Here is a 12,996-nt window from a genome sequence, read left to right on the forward strand (position 1 = left end):
GTTTGCTTCTCCCCTGTCGCTGAGACTTCCCCCTACTCATGCTCCTTCTCTCTCTCAAATAAAAAACAAAATCTTAAAAAAAGAAGGCCACAGCTAAAGGTTTGTTCTCTTCTCTATCTTGGGCTTCACTGGTAGACATTGGCAGTGTGCTATTACTTGGCACGATCCATAATGCATATGTATCATACTGGTTACACCATCTCCGATGATTTATTTAGAATGTTTAAGAGTGTGCAAGCACAATGGAAATGTAGTGAAAATGGCATATGGTACCTATAAATAATTTTAGGTTTGTACCTACAAAACCCACCAAAAAGTTCTTAAAAGTGGTTTTTAAAAGTATAACACAACTAGATAAGAGAGAGTAATTTTGAGATATTTTTTAACAGCAGAATGACGACTAACATAGTTCAAGGAGCTAAATAATAGAATAATATAGTAAGGATCAGCAGGAGTAAGCACTATTTTTATTCCTCACAGTGATGTCACATTGCACATAGGTACTGACATACCGGATCATTAGGATTATATTGGATAACATATTCTATCTGTCCATTTGGTCCATCATCTATGTCTGTAGCTCCATTGTCTCCTGAAAATCCTGTAAATATCGTGGTGCCAACTGGAGTGAGCTGAAAATAAAATAAAATAAAAACTGTCAATCCTCATTCCATCAACAGCACACCAGAAGTGTTCTAGCACAAGCCCAGGCTTCTGTTACACAAAGGAGAGCGGGCGGCTGCCCAGGGCCACGGATCTGACATGTTTCTAAAGAATACTTGCAAAACTTCTGTAGGAGTTCTTGTAAAGTCTCGATATTTCCAACATCTTGGTCCTTGCTTTGGGTAAGAAATAGAAGGCCCTAATTCAGTGTGAAGCACATTTGGACCAATTCATGACCATTAGCATCTTAGCCCCTGTGGAGAGAATGCATCTGTTGTTCTTCCTTAAAAAAACAAAACAAAACAAAACAAAAAAACCCTTGATGCATTAGGTTATCGACAAGCTAGAATTTAAACTGTATGAGGAAGTTAGCATCTTTATTTTAAAATCAAACACCATTTCGGAGAGATCAATGACATGATGTGCCAGTGGAAGTCGGAGGAAGAGACGGAGACAGCGGTGCCCTGTGTATCAGAGGACGGAGAGAGCTGGGAGTTTCCGCACTTGCAGAAGGCTATTGAGTGGCGGATGTTGGCAAGCTGGCCAGATCTTTCCCTTTGGGATTCAAACAACAAAACTTAATAAGGCACACGAGACATGATTTGGCATTTGGCCTGCGCATTTAGCTTTATTCATTGTTGCTCTCCACCAGAGAATCACTGTTATTTTCTCTGACCCGTAGGTCATTCCCTGCACAGTGTCTTCCTACAACCAGAGCCTCCAGTCCTCAAGCTGTAGCTGGAAAACTCTTCATTAGTTACATTTCCATTTAATTAGTATCACCTTCTCCTAAACCAACCCCGACAAAGCATTCTCTACCCCACAACAGAAGAAGGTGTCCTTTTTGTTGTGCTTACATTTTATACCTTTCTTCCTTAATCACTGCACTGAAATCATGAATAAATAAATTGTGTCAATAAACACAACCTCTCTGCCTCTATAGAGCAGAGGCTTTTCGTTTTTTTTTTTTTTTATTTTCAGAGTTATGTTTTGTTAATTTTTAAATGGGATTCTTTCATGGAGAAATAGTTTCAGAGATTGAAAAAGAAAAGGGTTTGTCTCATTTATTCCTGTTTTTAGTGGGTATAAATCCAAATCTCTACAGGGATCCACCACATAAGGAGTAAATGAGTGAAGCAAGCCTGATGTGCTTGGGGGCAAACTGAGAAGCACATATATCCTATGAAGCAAATTCTTGCCATCATGGGCTATAGTCTTCTAATATTCTAATTTTACAAGAAACATCTTGGTTCTAAGGATGGCCATAGATTTTAGAGAATTAAACTATGAGCTAAATGGGCCAAACAAAATATATGCAGGAGGCATGGCAACCACAGTACTTTGCAACTTCTGATCTAGAAAAAAAAAATACAATTATGATGAAAGAAACAAGCCATCAGTACAAAGTAGTGGGTATTTACAAAGTCAGCCTTCCTGGTGGGTAGGTCTAAAGGGCAAACTTTGACTTCCAGCTGGTCAAAAAGAACACAAAGAAGAGAGAGGAGATGGTCTCGACAGCACATACACGAACACCAGGACACCATGGACTGGGGCCCTGGGTGAGAACATGAAAGACTGCTAAGACCTCTATGTTGACAATCTTCTATTCTTTAAAATGTAATCCCAGTCCCCAAAGATGTGCTTTCTTACAAAAAAAATCATCTATTCTTATGTAGCTTGCTTTGATTTTTAAATTATGAAATTTTAAAATTCAATGATGATTTATTTCCAGATAACTAAAAAAACAAAGTATTTTTTGTGGTAAGAATGCCAAAGCTAGATCCCCTTTTATTCCGATCTCCTTTCATCAAGGCTCTTGGAAACAGGGGTTATCATAGTGAAGTCAAACTCTAAGCTTATTTAAAAATTAGGAAATACTGTTTAAAAAGGAAGTAGCAATGGAAACAAAGGAACTGCTTCAAAATGTATACAATGGATTTCCTAAGCACATGATTATCACCTATCCATCACCTTACAAATGATTTCAAAGTATCCTCTGTCTCCTGTGTGAAAATAAAATTGTTGGTAACCTTAAGACAAAACAAAACAAAACACCCACAAAGTTTTTTTTTTTTTTTAAATAGGCTCCACAACCAGCATGGAGCCCAGTGCAGACCTTGAACTCACAACCCTCAGATCAAGACCTGAGATGAGACCAAGAGTCCGACGCTTAACAGACTGAGTCCCCCAGGTAACCCCCCAGGAAGTATTTTTTAAAAATCTTTGTTACCAAAGTAATAATAACTGGGCTGCAGGATTAATTTAAAAAGTCAGAAAGAATCAAAACAAAGACAAAATGAAACAGAAAAACGTGAACAGTAGGTGTGGGCAGATTTTGAAAACAGTGTATCTTGTCTCTCCATCTACTCACGGAGGCAGCATATCTTACTGGACTCCATGCGTTGTGGGAAGAGATCCTGAAGTTCCAAAGCCAAGGGCACAGCACGGGTATTAAGGGGAAGTAGAGGAAGTTGGAAGAGCTGAGAGCACATGCAGGTGTCTGGAGATGCTCAGACAATGAGTGGGCTGGACGCCCGGGAGCAAGTGAAGAGCAGAAAGTGTGCTGACAAGAATCACAACGTTCCCTATGTAATCAATTCTGCCAGTCCCTTTAATGGGCACCTAAAAGGACAAGATGCTATAACAAAGATTTTTTTTAATATCAACTCACTATTACTAAAACCAATTTTTTTCTTTCTTAACAAGCTTTTAGTTTTGTTTTGTTTTGCTTTTTTAATTGAAGGAAGGCAAAGTTTCAACACAAGCCGTCATGCATCACCTGTATATTATGAAACACTGGGGCTTACATAATTTAGAAGTAAAACAAACAAGGGAAAACCTTATGAGTCTCTCACTTGATCATGTAATCATCTGTGTAACATTCAACTGCAGCATTAATATCCAGTGACATTATTTTCTGTTGGAAATTTTAAATTATGTAGACAGGTGGTCACTTTTCTACATGCTGCTTTAATAATATAAATTCAATTTGATTAGATGTAAAGTTTGAAGTATTATTTATATATGTAGAGGGAAAAAAACTAATCTCGCCTTTGAGTCTTAAAATCCAAGATGCAAATGAAACCTCCCTGATGACTTGGGTAAGTAATAAAATGGCAGTTGTTATCAGAAAAGAACTATTTTTAGAGTAAGGAGCAAGATGGCGGAGGAGTAGGAGACCTAGATTTCGTCTGGTCTCAGGAATTCAGCTGAATAGGGATCAAACCATTCTGAACACCTACGAACTCAACAGGAGACCGAAGAGGAGAGTAGCAACAACTCTGAACAGAGAAGCGACCACTTTCTGGAAGGTAGGACGTGCGGAGAAGTGAATCCGAGGCGATATTCGGGAGGATAGACGGCGGGGGAGGGGGCCTCCGTCGGCCGCTTCTGGCAAGTGCTAGAGCCGCGGAGCACAAAATCGGACCTTTTAGAAGTCGGCTCCGCGGAGGGACGTCGCTGCAGTGGCTAAGCGGGGGGTGGAACCCTCGCGGGACAGTGTGGTCTCAGGACCCTCGGGGTCACAGAAAGACCGGGGGTGCCTGAGTGCGGCAGAGCTCCCAGGGATCGGAGCGGGGAAGCCGGCTGCAGAGACGGAGCCGAGGCGCGGGCTCTCAGCTCGGGGTGGCCATAAACTGTGATCCGCGGCCCAGTCGGGCCACTGCGCCTCCAGCAGGGACCCAACAAGCGGCAGAGCCGGGGACACTCCCCTTCCTCCCCCGGGAGGAGCGGCGCGGGAGCGCACCGCAGGGATCTGCTGGGTTTGGAGACTCCACACGGGGTCGGGTGCCAGAGATAGAAACGCTCGGTCACAGGCCGGGTGAGCGCGGAGTGCGGCCGGAGACCAGGGACACGGGAGTGACTGCTTTTCTCTGGGGGCGCACTGAGGAGCGGGGCCCCGAGTTCTCAGCTCCTCTGGGTGGAGACTGGGAGGCCACCATTTCTGCCCTGGGCCTCCAGGGCTGTGCCGAGAGCTTGCAGGGAACAAAAGCTCCTGAGAGCAAACCCGAGCAGCTTCCTTAGCCCGGACCGACAAGGGCGGGGCAATTCCGCCTCCGGCAGAGACATTTGGAAACCGCAGCAAAAGGCCCCGCCCCCAGAAGATCAGCACAAACAGCCAGCAAGCCAAGACCAAGTTGATCGATCAAGGAGAACGGGAGAACTCCAGCGCTGGGGGAATACTGCACATAGATTCATGGCATTTTTTTTTTTTTACCATAATTCATTATTTCATCAAAGTTAATTTTTGTTGACTGTTTTTTTTTTATTTTTCTTTTTCCCTTTTTCAACCAACATCTTATCAATCCCTTTAAAAAAAAAAAACATTTTTTATTTTTCATTTTTAGAGTCATATTTTATCCCTTCATAGTAGTTACCCTTATTTTTGGCATATATATATAAGTTGTTCTCTCTTTAAAATTTTGAGATACAGTTTCTTCTAACAGATCAAAATATACCCTAAATCACTAGGGTATGGCTTTGTTCTAGTCTCCTGCCTGATCACATTCTCTCCCATTTTCCTTTTTTTTTTTCTTAAATCTTCTTTCCTTTTTCAAACAACTTATCTTACCAAGTCCTTTTATAAAATCTTTTATAATTTTCATCTTTACAGCCATCTTCCATCCCTTCATTGTATCAACCCCTATTTTGTATATATATGTCTTTCTTCCTTTAAAATTTTAGGAGGCACTTTTTTCTAACAGACCAAAATACGCCCAAAATCTAGTGTGTGGCACTGATCTATGCACTAGCCTGATCATATTTGATCATATTCTGCTTTTATTGTATTGTTTTGTTTTTGTTTTTATCCTTTTTTTTTCTTTTTTTTTTTCCTCTTTCTTTTTTCTTTCTTTCCCTTTCTTTTCCCCTGGTTTCAGGTCTTTTCTGATTTGTATACAGTATATTTGCTGGGGACGTTGTAAACCTGTTAGCATTTTGTTCTCTCATTCATCTATTCTCCTCTGGACAAAATGACAAGACGAAAGAAATCACCTCAGCAAAAAGAACAAGAGGTAGTACCGTCAGCCAGGGACCTACTCAATACGGATATTAGTACGATGTCGGACCTAGAGTTCAGAATCATGACTTTAAAGATACTAGCTGGGCTTGAAAAAAGCGTGGAAGTTATTAGAGAAACCCTTTCTGGAGAAATAAAAGAACTAAAATCTAACCAAATCGAAATCAAAAAGGCTATTGATGAGGTGCAATCAAAAATGGGGGCACTAAATGCTAGGATAAATGAGGCAGAAGAGAGAATCAGTGATATAGAAGACCAAATGATGGAAAATAAAGAGGCTGAGAAAAAGAGAGAAACAACTACAGGATCACGAGGGCAGAATTCGAGAGATAAGTAATACAATAAGACGAAACAACATTAGAATAATTGGGATCCCAGAAGAAGAGAGAGAGAGAGAGGGGCAGAAGGTATATTGGAGCAAATTATAGCAGAGAACTTCCCTAATGTGAGGAAGGAAACAGGCATCCAAATCCAGGAGGCACAGAGAACCCCTCTCAAAATCAATAATAATAGGTCAACACCCTGACATCTAATAGTAAAACTTACGAGTCTCAGAGACAAAGAGAAAATCCTGAAAGCAGCTCGGGAGAAGAGATATGTAACCTACAATGGGAGAAATATTAGATTGGCAACAGACCTATCCACAGAGACCTGGCAGGCCAGAAAGGACTGGCAAGATATCTTCAGAGCACTAAACGAGAAAAATATGCAGCCAAGAATACTATACCCAGCTAGGCTATCATTGAAAATAGAAGGAGAGATAAAAAGCTTCCAGAACAAACAAAAACTAAAGGAATTTGCAAACACGAAACCAGCCCTCCAAGAAATATTGAAAGGGGTCCTCTAAGCAAAGAGAGAACCTAAAAGCAGCAAAGAGCAGAAACGAACACAGACAACAGACAGTTAACAGTCACCTTACAGGTAATACAATGGCACTAAATTCATACCTTTCAATAGTTACCCTGAATGTAAATGGGCTAAATGCCCCAATCAAAAGACACAGGCTATCAGATTGGATTAAAAAACAAGACCCATCCATATGCTGTCTGCAAGAGACTCATTTTAGACCCAAAGACACCCCCAGATTGAAAGTGAGGGGGTGGAAAACCACTTACCATGCTAATGGACACCAAAAGAAAGCTGGGGTGCCAATCCTTATATCAGACAAACTAGATTTTTAAACAAAGACTGTAATAAGAGATGAGGAAGGACACTATATCCTACTTAAAGGGTCTATCCAACAAGAAGATCTAACAATTGTAAATATCTATGCTCCTAACGTGGGAGCAGCCAATTATATAAGGCAATTAATAACAAAAGCAAAGAAACACATTGACAACAATACAATAATATTGGGGGACTTTAACACCCCCCTGACTGAAATGGACAGATCATCTAAGCAAAAGATCAACAAGGAAATAAAGACTTTAAATGACACACTGGACGAAATGGACTTCACAGACATATTCAGAACATTCCATCCCAAAGCAACGGAATACACATTCTTCTCTAGTGCCCATGGAACATTCTCCAGAATTGATCACATCCTAGGTCACAAATCAGGTCTCAACCGGTACCAAAAGATTGGGATCATTCCCTGCATATTTTCAGACCACAATGCTTTGAAACTAGAACTCAACCACAAGAGGAAAGTCGGAAAGAACTCAAATACATGGAGGCTAAAGAGCATCCTACTAAAGAATGAATGGGTCAACCAAGAAATTAAAGAAGAATTAAAAAAATTCATGGAAACCAATGAAAATGAAAACACAACTCTTCAAAATCTTTGGGATACAGCAAAGGCAGTCCTGAGAGGAAAGTATATAGCAATACAAGCCTTTCTCAAGTAACAAGAAAGGTCTCAAATACACAACCTAACCCTACACCTAAAGGAGCTGGAGAAAGAACAGCAAATAAAGCCTAAACCCAGCAGGAGAAGAGAAATCATAAAGATCAGAGCAGAAATCAATGAACTAGAAACCAAAAGAACAGTAGAACAGATCCACGAAACTAGGAGCTGTTTCTTTGAAAGAATTAACAATATGGATAAACCCCTGGCCAGACTGATCAAAAAGAAAAGAGAAATGACCCAAATCAACAAAATCATGAATGAAAGAGGAGAGATCACAACCAACACCAAGGAAATACAAACAATTATAAGAACATATTATGAGCAACTCTATGCCAGCAAATTAGATAACCTGGAAGAAATGGGTGCATTCCTAGAGATGTATCAACTACCAAAATTGAACCAGGAAGAAATAGAAAACCTGAACAGACCTATAACCACTAAGGAAATTGAAACAGTCATCAAAAATCTCCCAAGAAACAAAAGCCCAGGGCCAGATGGCTTCCCAGGGGAATTCTATCAGACATTTCAAGAAGAATTAATACCTATTCTCCTGAAACTGTTCCAAAAAATAGAAATGGAAGGGAAACTTCCAAACTCATTTTATGAGGCCAGCATTACCTTGATCCCAAAACCAGACAAAGACCCCATCAAAAAAGAGAATTACAGACCAATATCCTTGATGAACATGGATGCAAAAATTCTCACCAAAATACTAGCCAATAGGATCCAACAGTACATTAAAAGGATTATTCACCATGACCAAGTGGGATTTATTCCTGGGCTGCAAGACTGGTTCAACATCCGCAAATCAATCAACGTGATACAATACGTTAACAAAAGAAAGAACAAGAATCATATGATCCTCTCAATAGATGCAGAAAAAGCATTTGACAAAGTACAACATCCTTTCTTAATCAAAACTCTTCAGAGTATAGGGATAGAGGGTCCATACCTCAATATCATAAAAGCCATCTATGAAAAACCTACAGCGAATATCATTCTCAATGGGGAAAGGCTGAGAGCTTTTCCCCTAAGGTCAGGAACGCGGCAGGGATGTCCACTCTCACCACTGCTATTCAACATAGTATTAGAAGTCCTAGCCACAGCAATCAGACAACAAAAAGAAATCAAAGGCATCCAAATCGGCAGAGAGGAAGTCAAACTCTCACTCTTTGCAGATGATATGATCCTGTATGTGGAAAACCCAAAAGACTCCACCCCAAAACTGCTAGAACTCATACAGGAATTCAGTAAAGTAGCAGGATATAAAATCAATGCACAGAAATCAGTGGCATTCCTATACACCAACAACAAGACAGAAGAGACACAAATCAAGGAGTCTATCCCATTTACAATTGCACCCAAAACCATTAGATACCTAGGAATAAATCTAACCAAAGAGGCAAAGGATTTGTACTCAGAAAACTATAAAATACTCATGAAAGAAATTGAAGAAGACACAAAGAAATGGAAAAACGTTCCATGCTCATGGATTGGGAGAATCAACATTGTGAAGATGTCAGTGCTACCTAGAGCAATCTACACATTCAATGCAATCCCCATCAAAATGCCATCCACTTTTTTCAAAGAAATGGAACAAATAATCCTAAAATTTGTATGGAACCAGAAGAGACCCAGAATATCCAGAGGAATACTGAAAAAGAAAAGCAAAGCTGGCGGCATCACAATTCCGGACTTCCAGCTCTATTACAAAGCTGTCATCATCAAGACAGTATGGTACTGGCACAAAAACAGACACATAGATCAATGGAACAGAATCGAGAGCCCAGAAATGGACCCTCAACTCTATGGTCAACTTATTTTTGACAAAGCAGGAAAGAATGTCCAATGGCAAAAAGACAGTCTCTTCAACAAATGGTGTTGGGAAAATTGGACAGCCACATGCAGAAGAATGAAACTGGACCATTTCCTTACACCACACACAAAAATAGACTCCAAATGGTTGAAAGACCTAAACGTGAGACAGGAGTCCATCCAAATCCTAAAGGAGATCACAGGTAGCAACCTTTTCGACCTTAGCCACAGCAACTTCTTCCTAGAAACATCGCCAAAGGCACGGGAAGCCAGGGCAAAAATGAACTATTGGGATTTCATCAAGATAAAAAGCTTTTGCACAGCAAAAGAAACAGTCCACAAAACAAAAGACAACCGACAGAATGGGAGAAAATATTTGCAAATGACATATCAGATAAAGGGCTAGTATCCAAAATCTATAAAGAACTTATCCAACTCAACACCCAAAGAACAAATAATCCAATCAAGAAATGGGCAGAAGACATGAACAGACATTTTTCCAAAGAAGACATCCAAATGGCCAACAGGCACATGAAAAAGTGCTCAACATCGCTCGGCATCAGGGAAATCCAAATCAAAACCTCAATGAGATACCACCTCACACCAGTCAGAATGGCTAAAATGAACAAGTCAGGGAATGACAGATGTTGGCGGGGATGTGGAGAAAGGGGAACCCTCCTACACTGTTGGTGGGAATCTAAGCTGGTGCAACCACTCTGGAAAACAGTATGGGGGTTTCTCAAACAGTTGAAATTAGAGCTACCGTTCGATCCAGCAATTGCACTACTGGGTATTTACCACAAAGATGCAAATGTAGGGACCCGAAGGGGTACGTGTACCCCAATGTTTATAGCAGCAATGTCTACAATAGCCAAACTGTGGAAAGAGCCAAGATGCCCATCGACAGATGAATGGATAAAGAAGAGGTGGTATATATACACAATGGAATATTATGCAGCCATCAAAAGGAATGAGATCTTGCCATTTGCAACGACGTGGATGGAACTGGAGGGTGTTATGCTGAGTGAAATAAGTCAATCAGAGAAAGACATGTATCATATGACCTCACTGATATGAGGAATTCTTAATCTCAGGAAACAAACTGAGTGTTACTGGAGTGGTTGGGGGTGGGAGGGATGGGGTGGCTGGGTGATAGACATTGGGGAGTGTATGTGCTACGGTGAGCGCTGTGAATTGTGCAAGACTGTTGAATCACAGATCTGTACTTCTGAAACAAATAACGCAACATATTTTAAGAAAAAAGAAAAATAAGAAGAGAACAGGAGAGGAATAAAAGGGGAGTATGTCAGAGGGGGAGATGAACCATGAGAGATGATGGACTCTGAAAAACAAACTGAGGGTTCTAGAGGGGAGGGGGGTAGGGGGATGGGTTAGCCTGGTGATGGGTATTGAGGAGGGCACATTCTGCATGGAGCACTGGGTGTTATTAACAAACAATGAATCATGGAACACTACATCAAAAACTAATAATGTAATATATGGTGATTAACATAACAATGAAAAAATTAAAAAAAAAGAAAAGAACTGTTTTTAGTCAAGGTGAAAATAAAGCATAATATTCTCTAAATCTCACAACTTTCCATGTTTCCCAGTCTTATTCGAGATTAAGTTTCTAAAAAATAAATATTATATGACAGTATTTGTTTGGAAGAGATGATTTGAAGGCTTTTACTTCTCCCTATGTGACATTTGCAAATCCAAAGACATATTTGCAAATTCAAAGACCGTAACCAAGAAAAAGTTCTGTTTTTCTCCAGCCTTCCAAATGTTTTTGAAACTCATAAAAGGCAACCTAAAAGTGCTATGGTATCTTAATATATTATCATCAATTAATATTTTTCCTCTTCATCACTGACATCTTTCTTTTATATTTAAAAATCATATTTATAAAGATATGTAATTTTTAATATCTGGTCATTTAAAACAAACTCTACAGTATATTTTTGGTTGCCCTTATAAAAATGCACTTAATGACAAAGTCCAATGAAGACTGTTGTTGGATTACACCTAATAGGACCTATTATGCATTTGTTCATGGTTGCAATTTGAGGTTAATCCAAAAAATATTTCACTTTCAATCACTCTTATTTTAGGATTTAACCTTATTTTTTGGATGCCACACATAATTGTCCCCAATAGAATATATGTGCCCATACACATTTTTATTATTCCTTGAAATTACAAGTAGAAATATGATTCTTCAGTCAATTCTATTAGTTTATATCTTTGAATGGAAAATAAAGGAGAAACAATTGCCTCACTATGGAAAAACAATCAATCTTACCATTTCTGTAATGATATCATATTAAAGGTCATGAATGATCTCTAAATAGGATTTTAAGCTCTTTTTTAAGAAGAGAATTTAGGTCCTTGAAAATTAAATGGAAAGCATTATTATAACAGCAGATTTCAGCATTGTATTTCATTTGTGTGCTGCATCTCTTTACAATTTCACTAACAATTAAAGATTTTTCCTCCAACTTTGAAAGGTGGTATTTAGTTGTTGTCAGCAAAGGACTCAGGAAATATGCCTCATTATTAGTTCAGCATCTGCATAAATGAGTGAGTTCTGCTCCATAGTTGTATGTTTAGACCAAATGTCTTAGCACACACTGCTCCTACTCGTTTCCACTACTAGAAGAAGGAAACATTCCCCATGCAGATGTACATAGGCAAAATGTAGCACTAACCTGGGTGAGCAATTGGGCTGCACACACTTATCTGTGATCTACAGCTCACATGGTTGACCCGTTCAGACACAGGCTAGGGTTAGGGATGTTTAAAGCTAATATACAAGAAATAGCTAAGAAAAAAGAAGATAAAGCATTTTATCTTTATATGGATGATCTGGAGAGACCAAAAAGGTCCCAGTGAAATGGCCTACGCTAGATGCAAACAAGCAAAAGGGAGTTGAAACATGCAAAATGGTGTTAAAAAATATATTTCATTCATTTTCACTATATGTATACCCAACAGAAGTACACAACTATGCATGTACGTATGCATGCATGCCCACACACACATGCACTGCACAAATATAAATAAACATATCACCATGACTTATTCTCAGTAGAGGAGGTGGTGAACACTGGCGCTATGTGAATTTCTCAATATGATGTAGAGTTTGAAACATGAGAGTCAGGCTGTTTATTACAAAGCTGTGTTGCCCTATAGATTATTATTCACAGTTTTCAGGCACATCTGCCATGCAGATGGCCATGTTCTGTGTTCTTTAACATTTCAACAAGACTCAGAAATATAAATTTGGTTTTCTGAAGGGCATTCTAATTCACAGGACGATTATCAGCATGGGCAGCTGCCTGAGGGTGTCACTTACTTATTTAGTTCATGTCTCTTTCCACAAATGATTTTATACAGCTATTGGGAAATACAGAAAATGCATAGATAGATGCAAATGGAAAAGTTAAAGAAAATCAAAGCAAGAAAATTCAGTATTTCAAGAAGATGCAGAAGATAAATTAGAATGTGAATGCAAAAAATGAACAGGTCTTAGTCAACTGTCTGTGTATCCTGTGATCCATGGCTAGTAAAGCTAACCGAAAAATTTTGAACAATGCTCCAAAAAGAGAAGACTTGTCCTCACTTACAAGCTTACTTGCAATATTTC

At 39.4% G+C, this 12,996-nt stretch overlaps 1 protein-coding gene across 17 annotated transcripts in view; it reads right to left on the bottom strand.

The window, feature by feature from the left end:
* Nucleotides 1–12,996, bottom strand: part of PCDH15 (protocadherin related 15) — a 781,344-nt gene that overhangs the window by 493,471 nt on the left and 274,877 nt on the right. For all 17 annotated transcript variants that reach the window (XM_088020022.1, XM_088020021.1, XM_088020020.1 and 14 more), the window contains one exon: nucleotides 513–632. In XM_088020022.1, coding sequence (XP_087876148.1) covers nucleotides 513–632 — 120 coding nt within the window. The remainder of the gene's footprint in view (nucleotides 1–512; nucleotides 633–12,996) is intronic.

Source organism: Eumetopias jubatus, unplaced genomic scaffold (assembly GCF_037043125.1).
Source record: "Eumetopias jubatus isolate StellerSeaLion01/CBP00866 unplaced genomic scaffold, mEumJub1_p1.0 scaffold_17, whole genome shotgun sequence".
Classification (NCBI taxonomy): domain Eukaryota; kingdom Metazoa; phylum Chordata; class Mammalia; order Carnivora; family Otariidae; genus Eumetopias; species Eumetopias jubatus.